The sequence below is a fragment of the Dama dama genome, chromosome X, assembly GCF_033118175.1.
Source record: "Dama dama isolate Ldn47 chromosome X, ASM3311817v1, whole genome shotgun sequence".
Classification (NCBI taxonomy): Eukaryota; Metazoa; Chordata; class Mammalia; order Artiodactyla; family Cervidae; genus Dama; species Dama dama.
In genome coordinates, this window is record NC_083714.1 from 140,893,432 (window position 1) to 140,911,841 (window position 18,410).

An 18,410-nucleotide genomic window follows, 5' to 3' on the forward strand; every position below is an offset into this window, starting at 1 on the left:
CAAGACAACAAGACGCGCAGACTGTTACATCACTGTGGCCCCTCTCATGTACTCTGTACTCCCTGACTATATGTAAGAGATCAGCTGGACCTAAGACTGTTTGGACAGAGCTGAAGTAGACGTGAGGATGGGCCAAGAGACCTTAAGAGACCCTGACTCAGCCATGGGGTCGCAGTCAGACTCAGCCTTTCTCCGCTCTACGGACTGCAGATGTGTGCTTTGCCTTTTTCGCAGCCATAACACTTACCTGCCCAAAGCCTCTCTTGGCTTGGATCCTACAAATGCCCAAGTCGTGCTAAGGTACAGTCTCTATCCAAGGAGGAAGAACAGGTTCAGGGCTGGAAGAGGCTGGGAACCCCTTCATGGTAGCATGGGATTCATGGACAATCCAGAGTCTCTTCCACACTCAGAGCTTGGCAGGGGACCTAGCACTCATGTTCTCCTGGTGGCCTGAGTTGGTGGCTTTCGATCTGAGTCATCTATGAACGGCTCTAATGGTACAGGACTCCACAGAGGACCCTCAGGAGATTAAAAGAGTGACTTGTCAAGATACAAAGGGATTAAAATGAAAACCATCTGTTAATGTGCTTTGGGTCATTTTCTACAACAAACCACTGTGCACAACCTCATGTCAAAATACACTGTGGTTCCTGAGTTGTGTTGTTTTCAGTTTCCCTTCCTCTTGATTCATTTCAGAAGATGCTTAAGTCGTCTTTAAGTGCTTCATGGTTTATAAATCACCAAAATAACTTAAACCTTGTATAGTTATGTGTTTTAATAGAAGAAATTTATGATGCCAACAGCCAATTTTTATGACGTTATCTTTGTTTTCACGTAGGCACCTGTGAAGTACAATCGAGTTTACCGAGGCTGTCAGATCGTTGACTCTGGTGATTCCAGAGATTAATTTGGGAGTTTGTGACCTTTATTGATTACATGTCCTTTGGAAATAATACATATAGCCATCCTCAGAGTAAAACCTTTGGCTTTTCCATATATGAAGAAAACACAGTTATCTCCCAGATAATAGTCTGGGATTTGAAGCGATCTTCCAAAGGGCACAGACACCGCTGTAGATAACGTCTTTCGTGAAATAAAAACAAACAGGTCACATTTCAGACTTTGAACTCATGCAAATTTATACACACTTAGAAAGTATGTGTGTCTTCAGAACATCTTGGTCCTTTCTGGTGTTTTTTTTTTTTTTTTTTGAGTACTGAAGCCAAAGCTCAAAACTGAAGCTTTCTCAGTGTTAACGGTGATAAACCTCTATTCCTCCCCCAGCCTCCAAATTTAAAGGAATCCATGTGGCTGTCATCCCTGCTTGCTAACTCTAAATAAATATATGCTCTTGGGGTTCTCCTTTAGAGTTTACCATCAAAGCTGTCTGACATTGATGGATCAAGTTTTCAGATAATTACAAGTATACAGTATTAGTTAATAAAGCAGTCTGAAAGATCATTGGATGAGGCAACTTTTCTTTGGAAACAGTACTTTGCCATGCAGATAAAAATATCTGTCTTAGCTCAGCTGCTGTAACAAAACATCACAAACTGCGTGGCTTAAAGAACAAACATTTATTTCTCACAAGTCTGAAGCATGGAAGCCAGTCTGAAGGAGATCAGAGTGCCAACATGATCTGGTTTTGCTGAGGGTCCTCTTGTGTGTTACAGACTGCCAGCCTCTCTCTCTACCCTCACACGGTGGGAACACAGCAAGTGAGTCCCCTGACTGCTTCTTCTACGGCAGTAATCCCATCACGAGGGCTCCAGTCTCATGACCTAACCACTTCTTAAAAACCCCACCTCCCAACACCATCACACTGGAGGATTAGGATTTCAATGTACAAACCTGGGGGGAAGAGAAACATTTAGTCCAGAGCCATATTTAAACAGGTGAATTATCGTCAAAAGTAAAGAGCATGACTTTGCATACAGAGCGCTTTATTCTTCTCCCATTTGTAAGCAGACTATGTCCATCGATGACAAAGATGTTTCTGTTTCCCCAAAGGACCCAATAACAGGCCCAGGAGAGAAAGAGCAAGGAGCATTGAGCCACAACCACCTGCCGGATGCCACACTTGGTCTGCACAGAACAGGGCACTAGATGGTTGAGTCAACTGGCTAAGGAATGAACTGTGTCTTTATTTTTACCACTAATTAACTGGTACATTTTAATGCCATATAAGCAGACTCTGGGCCTTCTTGTAACCCTATTTCTATACATACCAGTGCCTCTTAAGGGGAGAAGTGCAGTTCTTGGTGACTGTGTATATATGTAATAATCACAATTACAGGAGAATCAAAGTCCCCCATCCTCTACCTGCCACCCTTCTCCCAACAGTATTTTATGCAAGGGCAGAAGACAGAGACTCAAGTGCAAACGGAGACAGAGAGAGCTGAGAAAGATGACTTGACGCTTATATAAATCCCATTTTTCTGCTTCCTGTGTCATGTATTGGTGACTCCTCTCCAATACAGGCAATCCCAGGGCTTGGAGAATCTTAAAACGCTCTTCTGGCAAGACATGGATGAGCCGATGGAGGCAGCCACGCTTCTCCTTGGTAGCAGTCATATTCGGCAAAGAAGGGCTAGGCTGTCTCTTTGAATACCTGACTGTAGGTCACGTGATTGTCTGTGGCCAGGGTGTTTTTCAGACACTGCCAGAAGTACGGGTGAGCCTGTGGGTTTGTTGGCCACTCAAGGACAGAACTGCCACAGAGCCTCTTCCGGAGTTGGAGAAACTTGGACTTCTGAAGGGGCTTCTCAAGGAATATCAAGATGATTACATCCACTTTTTCATCCATGAGCCTCTGATGGGATAAGTAAAATGCAATCTTAAAATTCTCAGTCTTTGCGTACTTGTCTGTCATCACAAACACCGTCTTTTTGCTAAGCTGTATGCTCTGGGAAAGATTTTCCAGAACAGGCTGCCCTGGTAACCAGTCCCTTTCCTCGAGACATAAATTAAAACACTTCTCTCTCGGGTCTTCCAGTTTGGCCACCAGCTCGTCCAAAACCCACTCTGTCACTGCTGGGTCTTTAGTGTCATATACAATGAAAGCATCATAGCAAGAATTGGGTGATATCAGACGTCGATACCCTTTTATTTTGGCTTTACAGAAATGATAACTATACCATACATCCCAGAAATAGAGATGGTTTGCTGTTGTAATCATCATCAGAAAGAGAACTGCTGATATGGAAAGTGAGAACAGGATGAAGTTAGTCAGATCTAACTCACAGGTATATAGATCCAGAGAGACTACACTCTGGCCCTTGTGTGCTCCTGGTCCCATGCAAATCACATCCGTGGCCAAGTAAGGAATAGTCACCTCAGTATGGTTAACCCACCAGACAAACCACACAGCATCACAGTTGCACAGAAATCGATTGTGATGCAAAAACAAAATGTCCAGATTGTTGAGGACGTTTTCTGGAAAACTTGTCTTTTGGATAATCTGAATTTTATTTGAGCTGAGGTCCAGATGTCGCAACTGGAAAGCACCTTGGAGAAAATACTTTGTCAGGCGCCTGATTTGATTATTCTTAAGTATGAGTTTCTTGAGGCTGCGGGAACAGTTGGATAATCTCTCAGGGACAGTCTTCAGCTGGTTGAAGCTGAGGTCCAAAGTTTCTAGATTCTTTAGACTCTGCAGTCTTCCCCAACTGAAAGACTTGAGCCCATTTTTGGCTAAGGAGAGAGTCTTTAGATTGGGAGGCATACTATCAAAAACTCCCACAGGTAAGAAACTCAGAGAATTTTCAGAGATGTCTAGCTCTTCTAAGTTTAGCAGATTCTTAAAGAATTTTAAGTATCTGTTATCACCATCTCTCCATAAAATATCCAAATGGTTGCCTCTGAACTCCAGGATTTGAAGAGATTCACTCTCCATGGTCCTGCTGGTGGAGGTAGCAATGTCATTATAGTTCATCATCAGTTTCTTCAGAACCTTGAGGTTCCTGGTAAAATTTAGCATGTGAGTAATTCCTTCTGACTGAAAATAATGGCTGTTACTACTTATATCTAGGACTTCCAGGTTGCGCAGTTCCTCAAATGCTGTTGAGTAGAGTAAATCAAGCCGATTGTTAGAGAAGTCCAAATATTTCAACTCCACTAAAGGCTGAAATTCACTCCCATTAAGTGTCTGGCTAATGCTATTTCCTGATAAGTTTAAGCATTTGAGGAAAGAAAGATGCTGGAAATCAGAAGACTTGATAAAAAATATATTATTTCTACTAAGGTCCAAGGTCTGCCCATACATATAACAATCTTCATTAAGAGGTAAGAAAGAAGGTGGCTCTTTGCTCTTGGACCGGCAACTCCTTGCATACTCATCATATCTGAAATAATGCAATGCTTCAAGGACCTGGGGCCCATGGCCTTCTGCAGAAGTTCTCATGTTAGAGCAGAAACCACCTTCAGTTGAATCTCCCGAAGGTGATATTTTATTCACTGAAAGATCTATGAATTTCAATGTTTTAAATTGTTTAAATATGCTGAGGTCAGCAATTTTTATAAAGTTAGTGCCAAGATCAAGAACTTCAAGATTGGGAAGATTACGTAATGGGGAGAGGTTTAAACTCTTCAGCTCTTTAAAGACATAGCCTTTGATTCGCAAAACTTTCAAGTTTTTCAGTGAAGAAAATGCATCTGATAGATTTATAACTGCATGGTAGACCTGAAGATCGTAATTGAAAGACAGATCCAAGTTGACAAGATTATGAAGAAGATTTAAAAATTTGGCATCCCCAATTTCTTTGGCCAAGAAGTTTTGGGAAAGATCTAGTTCTTTAAGTTTGTTAATGTTTTTAAACCATCTTTGGGGCACATGCTGAAGAGAGTTACTGTGTAGACGTAAAACTTGCAATTCTGTCAATGCATCAAAAGCATTTAGATCAATCTGTAGGGGAGAATTATTTTCACAGGGCGTGCAAGGAAATGGAACATTATAGCAACGAGGGCAATTTCCACTCAGGTCAAGAACTTGTAGTTGACTGAGGTTATTAAAATCATCTTCTTGGATTTTTGTAATGATGTTATTGTAAAGATAGAGTTCTGTCAAACTAGAGGGCAAAACAGTGGGGACAGCTGATATATTGTTATCTTTTAGGGAGAGCAATTTTAAATTTCTCATATTTAGGAAAGCATCTTTTTCGATGGTAAATGAAACATTACAAGGGTTACGATAGTAACAGTTCTGGCCCAGGTAGAGTATTTCTAGGTTGGCCAGTTCTGTTAGATTCTCCTTCATGATCAAAAAGATGTTGTTGGCCTCCAGGCTCAGCAGCTGTAAGCTGGGAGGAAGATCCTGAGGTATTTCTAGAAGCTGGTTTCCATCCAAGTAAAGAGATTTTAAATACGTGAGTTTGCTAAAGCTGTTGGGTTTAATCTGTAGCCTTTTGGTGCACACGTTGTCTTTTGGTCCCAGTCGAACAGGTACGCAGTTGCATCTGAAATCGATCTCCACCAGATGGTCCAGCCGGTGGAAGGAGGCTGGAGAGATGCCTGCTATGTGGTTAATGGTGAGGGTGAGGTTGGTGGCATTGGTGGGAATACCTCCAGGAATTTCTGTCAAATGCTTGTCTGTGCAGTCCACAATCACATGGGCATTTGGGGCATCCAGAGTGACATCACAGGGCAGAGTTTTAGGAAACCATCTATCCCCAAGGAGTCCAGAAATTAGGATCATGTTAAAAAGGATAGGAAACTGTCTCTTCAATGTCCACATTGGAAACACCTGAAAGTATAAGAAAGAAGAAATCACCTGTTTAAAATACACCAAGAATCAGAATTTAAAAGTCCCATTTGCTGCCTCTCTTTTGCACCATTTGAAAAATAAACAGTTCCGGTTTATTGTTCTCAACTGTCTAAAGAGCATCCCTGCCCCCACCCCATGACTGTAGTTGTCAATTACTGAGGTTCATAAAAACTTACATAATTTGCTTTTAGCGTCTTAGCTTTTCAGATGGGGGAAGCAGCATTTTCCTGTTCCTTGTTACTCAGGATGTTACAATGGAAGAGCCATCAACATGCTGCCAAAGTCTGAAATGCAGCTACATCTGGTGAGAAAACCTTTAGTGCCATTAACATTTGCTTGTTAAGCCCACTCTGGTACACGTTACAAGAGTCCTTTACCACATCTGAGCCTCTTAATATGCTAAGTAGAGAAACAGAAGTGATCCACTATGCCCATTTTACAGATTGAGACACAGCTCAGAGATATTAACTGATCTGTTTATGGTCACCCAACTCCTGACATTTTGGCACTGCTATCTATAAGCCCACTTTCTTCTCGGACTATTTGTGGAAATCATCTCCAAGATGACGTGGGGATGAACATTTTCCCTACACATTGGGTTTACATTACACAGATTTGGGAAGGGGGTAATATAGTAGGGTACTGCCTGGGTGATCCCCAATTGATCAAACAGGATACTCATGGGGATGAAAGGGGAGGGCTTTAATAATTTATGCCAAGACTACAGGCACAGACTCTCTCAGACCAACTGGGACATGTGGGAACCTACTCTTACTGGTAATTCTTGGGCATCTATGTTTAGTATGAGAAACACTTGGACCCTGGGCAAAAAAGACCTTAAGAGGGAATATGGGACACACGGAAGAGTTTTACTAACCACCCTATTAACTCAAGCTTGCCCGGCATAGAGGGTGGTTTAACCATAGATTCTCTCTCAAGTTTCAGAATTTCTATCAATATTTTCCTCCAGAACACTGGTTTTCATTTCACCTGTGTTCATCCATGGGATGATCTAGCCTGGGTCTCTACAACAGTTTTCCAGCTCAACTAATGCTTTCATCCCCCCAACTGACTAAATCAACCAGTCATGCCCATATCCAATAAATCCACTGCCTACTTCCCTTAATTCCTTTAATAGGGGATAAATAAGCAAAATTTTCCCTCAGCATTTCCTCTACGGCAAGATGGTTAAAGGAGGAGTTCAAAGAGCTTCTTCACACATCTTTACACGCCTAAAGCTTGTTAATTTATTATCATTTTATTAAGTCTTTTCCTCCCATTTCTAAATGTTTTCTTGCACCCGTCCACTTTTCTCCTTGTCTACTCCCACCCTCTACTCCACTTCGCCATGAGGTTTCACCTGGACTATCATCACACTGGACTCAAGCCTGGTCTCCTTGACTCCCAACCTCCTCTACAATTCATCCATCAAGAGCATCAGAGCAGTCTTTATAAACATGAATCAGATCAACTACAATGATCACTCATTACATTTTGAATGGAGTCCAAAGTCTTTGCCATTGTTTATATCATGCATGTTCTGACTCTAGCCTACCACACTGACCTTGAACCACTTTTCCCCTTCTTTGACCACATGGCAGATATCCGGCCTGTTTTCTGTTCTGCATTTGAGCCAGTCTTGGCACTTGCTGTTCCCACTTCCTGAAATGATCTTTCTCCTCTTCCTACAGCCAGGTCATTCTCATCCCCTGGGTGTCTGCTTAAATGACACATCCCCAGAGAGCCCGTCTCTGTGCAACTTTTCTAAATACCCTCCCATGTAATAACAGTGATAAAGACAGGAGCAGTAATTAACTTAGATAGCATTTAGCATTTGCTGGGCAAAGTTTTCAGTGCTTTACATATATTAACTCACTCATTTCATCTTCATATTAACCACATGAAGGCAGCATTACAGGTCTTTGATCCCTTATCCACAACCTTTGCAACTAGATGTGTTTCGGAACTCAGAATTTTTCAGATTTTACAAGGTAATGTGAGGCATGTACCTCATATTACATAACACTCGAACTGGAATCTGAGGCAGCATCTCATAATCAAACACATAAAAATGTCTGCAGCAAAGCACAGGACTATCCACTCTAAGTGGGATTTAAAAAAGAAGAACAAAAACAACAAACACTAGATCATCTGGTTCCGGTCTAAGATTCACCTCCAAATGAGTTCAGATTAAGTTGTGCTTGCCATCAACTGAGTTAGGACAAAGCTTTCAGTTTAGGGATCCTGGAATTGTAGACCTCTATTATTGTCCCCATTTTACATATGAGTCAACTGTGGCTCAGAGAGGTATATGTACTCTGTATTAGACTACTGGGCTTTATTTCTTTCATAGTCTTTAGCACAATCAGAAATAATCCTGTGGATCATTTATGCACTTCTGGTTTATGTGCTTATTTGTTTTATATCTATTTTGCATGAAAATGTTAGCTTCAAGAGAGCAGGGTTTTGTGTGCCCTCATGTAAAACAATGTCTCGCACTTAATGCTGATTATGTTTGCAAAATACATGAATGAAAGAATAAATGCATACATGAATGAATAGTGAAATAGAGCAAAATAGTTAAAAGAAATTTTCCTTGGAGTAGGTTAGGCGTATAACATAATGATTTAATATATGTATATATTGCAAAATGATCACCACAGTAAGTTTAGTTACCACACATAGTTTCAATTTTTTTTCCCTTCTGATGAGAACTTTTAAGATCTACTGTCTTAGCAACTTTCAAATACGCAATACAGTATTATAAACTCTAGTCATCATACTTACATGGCATTCCCAGAATGCCAACTGCAGTTTTACTCTAAGAGGAAACTGCTTGACAATATTCCTAATGACGATTATGTGGTGATGACTCCTAACTGTTCTAGGCAATCTTATGACAGAAATGCCCTAGGGCTGAAGTTAGCCTGGAGGGGATGGGAAGCTAACTTTATTCTTACTAAATTCATTTATTTTAATTGGAGGATAATTACTTTACAATATTGTGATGGTTTTTGTCATACATCAACATGAATCTGCCACAGGTATATATGTGTCCCCCTCCAACCTGAATCCCCCTCCGACCCCACCCTATCCCTCTGGGTTGTCCCAGAGAACCAGCTTTGGGTGCCCTGGAAAGCTAACTTTAGTTTTAGTTCTGCAAGCAGGGATGGAAGGAAATATAGCGTCGCTAAGTGAGGTTTTCACTGCCTGCAGCCTGAACGCTAAAGATGATTAAGACTTCCTTAATTTGGGGCCTTCTGGGGTTGAAAAAGCCAACTGCCTTACCCCAAACAACAGCAGATGTCATGGATACAGCTTTAAGAGGAAGTAAGTGTATGCTCACACACATTATTCTAGCACTTTCCATTAAACATTTTCTAGCAGACAGTTAAAGCCAGTCCAGGGCCCCCAAAATCTGATTAGGAGTGCTGCCTTCCCCTTGACTCAGACAGCCTCTGGGAAGTTGATTAAATTGAGAGACAAGAACACTGACAGAATACAGAATCTTCAGACTTAAGTGGTCTAAAGCTGCTCTGGCCAATGTGATGGCCACTGGTCACGTGTAGCTGTTTCAATTTAAATTGAAGTGCAGATTAAAAAATTAAATTAAAAATCAAATTAAAATGAAGTGCAATTTTCAAATTCAGTCTCTCAGTCACACTAACCATATTTCAAGTGCTCAAAGTCACATTAGGTTCGTGGTTACTGTATTTAAGCACACAGATACGGAACATTTTCAATCACTGTACAAAGTTCTAGTAGACAGAGTGGGTCTAGACTAGGGTTTGGCAAACTTCTTCTCTAAAGGGCCAGACAGTCAACATTTTAGATTCAGTTCAGTTCAGTTCAGCTGCTCAGTCGTGTCCGACTCTTTGCGACCCCATGAACTGCAGCACACGAGGCCTCCCTGTCCATCACCAACACCCAGAGTCCACCCAAACCCATGTCCATTGAGTCAGTCATGCCATCCAACCATCTCATCCTCTGTCGTCCCCTTCTCCTCCTGCCCTCAATCTTTCCCAGCATAATTGAGGCTATTATGTGGGTACTTAAATAACCACTTAGAACATAATGAATCAAGGTGGTAAAAAATCATTCTCAGCTCACAAAAACAGGTAACAGGACAGATTTGGTCCATGGGTTGTAGTTTTCAGGGCCCTGGTCTGGGCAAAACCTTCCACTTGCACATGGAATTACCTCGAAACAAATTCAGTTCAAGTCTGCCAAATATGAGAAGAAATCATATCACCTGTAAACGTCTAAGTTGCTTCATGGGCCACTAATTTCAACCAACAGCATTTAGCCAATTATTTCATCCTCATCCCAAGAAATAGGCTCACTGACAATGAGGACACTGAGATGTAGATTCTATAGAACTTGCCTGCTGGGAGATCTAGGTAACTTAGATGCATCGCTGGCCCTCAGCAATTCTCCTGGCTTACCCTCCCAGAAGTCTAGGTATCAATTCACCCATCTCTCCCTCTAGGGGGTAAAACACTCTAGGGGCCGTGGCCTTATCTGTCTTTACCATTTCTGATGATGCCTGCCACCTAGTGAGCACAAGACAAATATTGGCCGAGTAAACCAAGGCTTTGAACATTCTTAAAATCCCGTGGAAGGCTCTCATTCAATAATCACAAACAGTAAAGTCTTTCCAAAGATCAGATTTTTGATAAGGTGGTGAGGACGGACCAGAAGGGCTGGGGGTCTTCTCAAAGAAGGGCTGAAATTGGAAAAGAGCCACAGAAGAAAAGGAGATGGTATCCAAGGGAGGCCCTGGGGAGCAGACCTGCAGAAGGACTCCTCCGCAATCTGTTTTGTCAGAAGTTCTGCCCCCTGGAACCTGAAACCCATAGCACAGAACTCATTTGTCTCTCCTGGGAACAAGCACAGCCAGGATGGGACTGTCCCTGACTTGTACTCAATCGCTGAGTCCCAGCCCAGGCAAGCTGGATGCCAGACAAGCCTTCTCTTGGCTCTCTGCGCCAGCTGCCTGGAACTCACAGATGGGCTCTGATCAAGCAGGAGAGGAAGAAAACTGAGTCAATGAACAAAGCCTTTTAAATTTGTTAATGGGAAATAATACCTTTCAGGCTTCCAAACAGAAAAGGTATGTTTGAGAAGATGATTGTAAAATGTGAAATAGTCCTCTACTCCAATTCAAATTTCCCAAAGTATGGAAACTTCCCGTTTCAAACCATGGGGAACTACATGGCTTCAGAATGAAGGTAGGACCTTCGCTTCAACTAAAGGCTATTTTTAAATGTAAGTGTTCATTCAGCATGATTCGAGGTCTGTTTTTTCATTTCATACAAATAACCCACGTTATTTTTTTTTCATTTTTTTTGCAATAATTGCCAAAGACATACATCTTTCAGGAATTTGATTTGTAAAATAGCATAATTCACCATAATAGGTCTGGCTTTAGTCATGAATCATAGCTGATTACACATGCAAATATACTGGGTAAATTTGGATGCTCAATTAGCAAGCTAATTATGGTAAAAATGGGACTGTTTGATTCTGTACTCACAGGTGTTCTGTTCTCTCAGTAAATCACCTCTTTTAAAATGGAAAATGTAAAATTCACATTGACTAGTCATCAGACAATCATTTGTGTTTTTTTATAATTGTCAATTATCAGATATTTATTATGTTCTTAGATGCCAAAGAAGATACTTTGTTTATATTACATCACTGAGCCCTGACAATGAAGTTGAAAAGACATAAATATTCCCATTTCGCTGATGAGAAAACAGAGATCAGAGAGGCAGTTTCAAACCAAGATCCAAACTCCATTTGACCAATCATCTTCCAGTTATTTCACATTGTTCCAACAAATGCACTTGGTATGATATATACATGCATCTTGGTTAATTTCCTTTTCAGTTAAAGGATTCTTGGCCATCTAATGTTTTGATATTGTGCTAGTTGGAGTTTTCATAATAAAAATGTCCAAATATTATGAAAAGGTATTTATGATTTGAGTGGGACCAACTCGAGGGAAAAAAGGCTTTTCAGATCATATAGTTCTTAGGTGTGCATTCATATCCAGTAATGCTATGCTAGCACAGTTCATGGATTTATAAATTTAAGGGCAGACTGAGCTTTAGCTTCCTAATAAAGAAATATATGCCAAGGCCCCCAGGTGCAAACATGCTGGAATCACCACAAAAATGGCAACAAAGGAGGAATAGAGAGTGAAAGGAGATGAAGTCAAAGAGGGAGAGGCTGTAGTCCTACGTTGAGGGTTCCTACAGGGCCTTGTCAGCCATCCCAACAAGGAGAGGAAGGTCGATCCATTGCAAATTTTTGAGCCAAAGAGTGCTGTAGTCTGACTTCCATGTTACAAAGATCATGCTGGTTACTGCCTTATAAGAGACAACAAGGGGTGAGGTTGGAAGTGTGGAGACCAGTCAAGAGGCTATGACAGTAATTCAAGCAAAAGCCCCAGCTGGTTGGGGTGGAGGTGGTGAGAACGAGCCAGATACTTGGATAGATTTGGAAGGTAAAGCCAAATCAAATAGGACTTTCAAGTTCTCGGAAGAATGTGAGAAGAGGGGTTGGAGGCAGCCAGCATTTCTGAGAAGCTTCCTGCAAAGGGGAACCAAGATGCTGGCGGTAGTTCCCAGAGCCAAGAGGGTCAAGAGGATTTATTTGAGGATGGGAGGAATAACGGCACATTGTAATGCTGGTGAGAGGGGAAAAAAAAAAAACTTTTTCCAAAAAACCCCATCATTAATAATAGTACCGATGACAATGCAGGAGAGATCTGAGAATGCTGGTGCATGGAGCCCAGGGAGGGAAGCAGGGAGGTGACCCAGTGCACTAGTAGGGAGATTTGGCTTTTGCAAGGAGCCTAACAATTCCATCCTTAGTATAAGAGTCTGCAAACTGTTCAGCTATCTCCCACCTCCTTGGAAGCTGGGCAGGCTTTTGGGACTGTCTGGAGGACAGCAGTGAAGCAGGACTCCACAACTTCCCAGGCAGGGACAGACAAGGTGGGAGACTTTCACAGCACCCAGGACTCCATCTTTCCCTGTCTCTCTCTCCACCTGGAGTCCTGAGCCACCAGCCTTGGAAGAAGCCCGGGGACAGCACAGCTGCCATGTTGGAGAGACCAGCCGGAGACAGGGGCAGCCTGCAGCTGTGGAGCTTGCCCATCTGGGCACCAGACCTCTGTGGGCACAGCCCTGCCCCTGACATCAACTGCAAGGTGAGGGGGAACACACCCAGCACCAGAGCCGCCTTGCTGAGTCCAGTCAACCCATGGGCCTGCCACACCTAACACTCGAGGACAGTGGTTGTCTCAAGCCAGTGGGTTTGGGGGTGATCTGCTCCACCGTGGTGGGTAACCGGACCGGAAGTCAAGCAGGACGGGCAGGTGCAGAAGCTCTAGGTGGGCACACAAGTGGGGAGGAGCAGGTGGATAATCTCTTCCAATTGCTGTGATGCTCTCAGGGAGACAGGAGGCCAAGGCATCAGCGAAACAGTGAGCAGCCAGGAGGGACTGGGGTGGGGGGCGAGGGAGAGGGGAAGGTGAGTCCTCTAGGCAGAGGAAGTCAGGTGTGATTACCTGGTGGCAGGGAAAAACCCTTCACCTTTCGGTATTTCATCTGCATTTCGCTGGTAGTCTTTATTATGTAATTTTGCATAGCCCCTGATCTGGTTGGATGAAAGGCCTACAGAAAAATTCTTCACAGAAGGAAACTGACCTCAAGGTGAGAACGTGTGAGGCCAGGGAACACTCACTGTTATACTCAGCTAAGAGAAGATCTGCTCCCTCCTTCACTCATCCACCCAACAGACTGTCTGAAAGGCCAGCATATTGGGCACCCCCTGCGGGCTGCAACATGCCATCCTTCAGGGGACCACAGGTCAGTGCCCTCAGATGCTCCTCCCATTTATTTTCAAGAGGACAGAGCAGGAAAAAAAAAAAAAAGACTACATTGCTTGAGTTGAAAAGGAAGTATTGGAATATGCATTTCTGGTGGAGGGAGTCACTGTAGCCAAGCTACTAAAGCAAAGCAGACCATGGTGTAGTGGGGTTCCCCCATATGGATGGGCTGGGTTGAAGCAGAGGTGATGGCGCGCTGGAGAATCATGAGACAGGGACCAGGAAGAGACAAGGAGTGGGGCACAATTGTGGGAAACCCTTGAATTCGGATTTAGTAACCTTTTGTCACGTTGCTGTGACACTGAATTGTTGATAACTAGATAAGTGTTGTATATATCACCCTAGGGGCTAACCGAAGTCTGTGAATAATGGAACTTAACAGATGTGATATAGTTTTATAGGCCAGACTCCACTGGGAATTCCCCTACAAGACTTACAATGACCAAATATCCCCTTTTTGCAAATTTTGAAATACTTCTAATTATATGCTAACCTCTGAAAAGTGTAATTACCATGGACATCAAAGTTTCATTATATAACAACCAGAAGATTAAGTACAAGGACAACCTATTTACTTAAAAAATAAAGACACTTTTTATCATTTCCCTTCTCCCATTTTAGCCCAACAGACCTAGCTTTCAAAATAAGAGTAAAATGATATAAAGGAATCTTATATAAATTAGAAATTCAACAGCTACTTTGCATCATAACAGGCACCAAAGAGCAGAAGATATTACATCTTTTTTGACCTCATACCCTACCCTCTTTTTTCCACAAAGAAAAACCTGTCAACTTGGCACACTTTTTCAGTAAAGAGCAAGATTTGATTTTAAGTTCTTATTCTGTCACCTAAACTCTCTCTGACATTAGTGAATCACTTTCCCTCATGAGCCTCTGATTTCTCAACTATAAAATGGTTTGAATACAGGGCTCTTTCGTGAAACTATTGAGAAAACTATTGAGAAACGATTGAGAAAAACTATTTATTCATGCAAACTGTCATTCCAAATGAACCAACATTTAGCAATCATCTAGTATGTGCATTTAAAACATCAGGAATAAACAATACTTCACTACTAGATTGTTTTTTCCATTTACCATTTTATCACGAGTACTTTGTCATTCAGTATTCTTTTAAAAAATATGAGACTTCCCTGGCAATCCAGTGGTTAAGACTCCGTGCTCTCAATGCAGGGTCACAGGTTCAATTCCTGGTTGGGGCACTAAGATCCCATATGTCAACCAGCGCAGCCAAAAAGACAAAATTAAATAAATAAATAAACAGATGATCTGATGGTTACATAACATGCTACTTAATGAGTGGACCACCATTAATGAACCCTTTCCCAACACTGGACATGAGATGTTCTCTTTGCTATGCTGCACAGACTACCTTCATAAATTGCTTGCGACATCCCTGATTTCTTTAAGCAGAGTTTCTAGAAGTGGAGTTTCCATATCAAAGGATCTGAACTATAACTATTAATAAGACCGAATAATTTCCCTATGTTTTTTTACCTCTGGTTTTTTAAAAAACTGTTTTCATGTTTTTTCTTATAAAAGATATCCCAATTTTTTTCTTAAGGACTACATTATCATATGTGAAGCCCACATTGACTGACCATGTCCTGAGTAGGAGTGTGTGCTGGGCTCGGTCTAGGTAGAACAGAGGGGTCTCTAGCACGGCTTCCAGGGTTGAGCTGCCCAGCCCAAAACCAGAAGCTCTTAGGCTCTTGAAGCCCCGGCTCCCTCATCTATGACTCACAAGGCTGTTTAGAGGGTGAAATCGAAACAGAGACGTCCAGCCCTAAGCACGATGCTCACTGTAGTAAGCAGTCAATAAATGTGAGCGCTCTCTACTACCATCAATCCTATCACGCCATCCCTCAAGGGGCACAGGCAGATGTGGGCCTGGGTTTGCCTAAAAACAGACATCTGAGTTTCTAGGAAATGAAACTCTATGCTGTTGCTTCTCTGTCACAGAGTATCCTGTGGTTAACTCTTCATTAGACCTTAGACATGAAATGAGCCCAGGAGCCCACCTTCCAATCTAGAAGTCAGAGTGGGTTCCTGGGGCAAGTACTCCATTGTGTCTAGTTAGGGTGACAAAATAATTTCAGCAAGAAGTCACTGGTGTCTTTTTCTGATGAATTTTGCGGCATGCCTAATAACTCACACCACATGCAAAGGATCTGAACACACATTCTGTTATTTGAGCCTCCACAATGGCCCAGCAAGGCAACTAGAGAGCCATAGTAATGGTCATTTTATAGTATAAAAAAAAAAAAAAGCTGAGTTTCAGGAGGCTTAAGTGATAAACCTAAGGATCCCCCACTAGTAACTGGGAGAGCGAACACGGACAGAGTCTCTCCTTGACTAGACTTTAGTCAAGCTCCTCTGACTCAGCCTTGACATTTGGACTTTTGTGTCCATGTGGCCAGTTTTTGCAAGGATCCTGTTAGGTTGGTTTAGGAAGAGCCCCTCACCACAGTTTCATTATCCTTGCTATCTGATCAAATACCCCATCTCTACCACCCCCCAGGGGACAGTCCATCTGCCTGGCCTGCTTTCAGCAAGAACCCTGTAAGGTGGGTCGAGTCAGAACTACCCCACGCCCTGCCACCCCTGATGTTTCCTCTTAGTAATTTTCCACCCGCTGATCCCCACTCTGCTCCTGGACTATAAATCCCCACATGCCTCCACACTATTTGGAACTGATCCCAGTCCTATACTGCAGTCTCATTTCCCCGATTGCAACAGTTCCTGAACAAAATCTGTTTTTACAGCTTTATCTACTATCCGGTTCTGCTTTTCTTGGACTGCATGGGAGCCCAGGCTCCCTGTATTCCTAGTCCTTTGCATCCTGCCCCCTCCCTCCCCTGCATACTCGTTTAGACACCACCAAATGCTAGACAAACACAAAGGAACCTCAGTAATTTGTATGGTCATAAAGCCCAAAACGAGGGCTTCCCTAGGGGCTTAGTTGGTAAAGAATCTGCCTGCAATGCAGGAGACCCAGGTTCAATCCCTGGGTCAGGAAGATCCCCTGGAGAAGGAAATGGCAACCCACTCTAGTACTCTTGCCTGAAGAATTCCACGGACGGAGGAGCCTGGCAGGCTACAGTCCATGGGACCACAAAAGAGTTGGACACGACTGTACGACTAACTTTCAAAGCCAAAAACGTAGGGTGAAAAAAGTTAAGACCCATAGAAGCTATTTCCCTAATTCAAACATTTGTTCCTCCTCAGGGCAGGATGCATTAATTCTTACAGGAAGGAGAACACAGCAAGTATTGATTAATCTTAATTAACTGAAATTACACAATACCCCCATGATTAATCTTGGTTATGAAAGATCATGAAAGTTTTCCTCAGTAAATAACTGAAGTACAGACAACTTAAACATCTCTTTTGCTAGCCGGTTTCAGTTCTTCCCACAAAAAATGACAGATAACACTTTTTAGGGATCTCTTAGCTGTCCTTACCATTTTCAGTCTTCTTCCAAAATGAAACAGAGAAGTCTGGTTGAAGACAGCAAAACATGAGAGGTGTCAAGATCAGCCTGAGATGGACCCAGTAGCATCAACTAAGATAAAGAGAAAACACCAAGCTTTACCGTGCAAAGACAGCAAAGGATTGAAGCTTCAACACACGCTAGAAAGGCTACTTTAATATATGCTGTTGAAAACACCTATTAATAGTATTTACTTCCTCAAAATTATATAGACGAGAGACACACTCCAGAAAACCATTTCCAGCATTATTGTAAAAGTCTGACTTTATCTTCAAAGAAGTGACATTTGAGACTACCAAAACTCTTCTTTAGATTCTAAAAAAAAATTTTTTTGCATATGATTTGGGTCCCCTCCCCTCTCCCCCCTTCTCTCTGAGAATGGCTCACAGATCTAGGTACTTAAATGATCTGAGTTTTTCCCAATGTTTAAAATACCTTTCTTTGCTGCATGGAGTGAGTCCAGGTCTGGAGTCTTCTGAGGTGAAGAGATGGGCTGTGGCAAACCTACCGAAGTTACGGAGACTCCAGGCTGCCAGTCGTGAACTTTCCAAGTGCAAAGACTGGTTAGGGGGAGGAGCGTGACTATTTAAGCCATCTCAGACATGAAGTTTGCAGAGGCAGCAGGTTCCTTCTATTTCTACCACCACAACCAGGGCAACCTCATGTCTAAATTCAAGTGACTTGGCTGACTGATTTTTTTCCAGAAGTTCCTCAACTGGCACACTCCTGCCATTTCTGGTAAGATACATCTTTGTGGCATTGTAAGACGCTGACAGCAACCCTGACCTGAACCCATGAGATGCCAGCCACACTGCCCCTCGACAATCACAGATGTCTCTAGACATTGTAACATAGCCCCTGCCTCTGACTGAGAACCATCATTCTACAGTTATCTTTGAGACATGTCTACATTTCCCTTGTTCTCTCTTTGGCTCAGCTGAAAGGGACTCTGGTTTCTAAGCAGGGGTAGACTTGGTTCTCTCACTTGGGTGAAACGAGGGCAGCTACACTTGCAGTCCAGGGTCAGGTACAACCTGTTTCTCAAAGTGGGGTTTCTGGGAGACTCATTCCCTTCTGAAGTGATTACTGGGCCTTTTAGGGGGTAGAATCAAAATATTGGTGGTTATGTTTAAAGGTCTTTAGTCCACCTAGTCAATCCAGAGAGAATTTGAAAATTGCCAAGTGTGCCACAGGAAAATCCGTTGATAACCATCAGTGTTACCTACTGGATTGAA

At 42.5% G+C, this 18,410-nt stretch overlaps 1 protein-coding gene across 4 annotated transcripts; it reads right to left on the bottom strand.

The window, feature by feature from the left end:
* Positions 1-1,562: 1,562 nt before the first annotated feature.
* On the bottom strand, positions 1,563-17,791 carry TLR7 (toll like receptor 7). 4 transcript variants are annotated; one of them, XM_061137267.1, is made up of 4 exons: positions 17,611-17,735; positions 17,147-17,247; positions 5,938-6,045; positions 1,563-5,740 (listed from the first exon to the last, which is right to left on the bottom strand). In XM_061137267.1, exon 4 carries the CDS (start codon positions 5,729-5,731, stop codon positions 2,591-2,593), a length of 3,141 nt encoding a protein of 1,046 aa, XP_060993250.1. In that variant the 5' UTR covers positions 5,732-5,740; positions 5,938-6,045; positions 17,147-17,247; positions 17,611-17,735; the 3' UTR covers positions 1,563-2,590. The 4 variants fall into 4 exon arrangements, with proteins under 4 accessions (XP_060993250.1, XP_060993251.1, XP_060993249.1 ...); XM_061137268.1 differs by having other exon boundaries at positions 5,938-6,062; XM_061137266.1 differs by having other exon boundaries at positions 5,938-6,075.
* Positions 17,792-18,410: the final 619 nt, after the last annotated feature.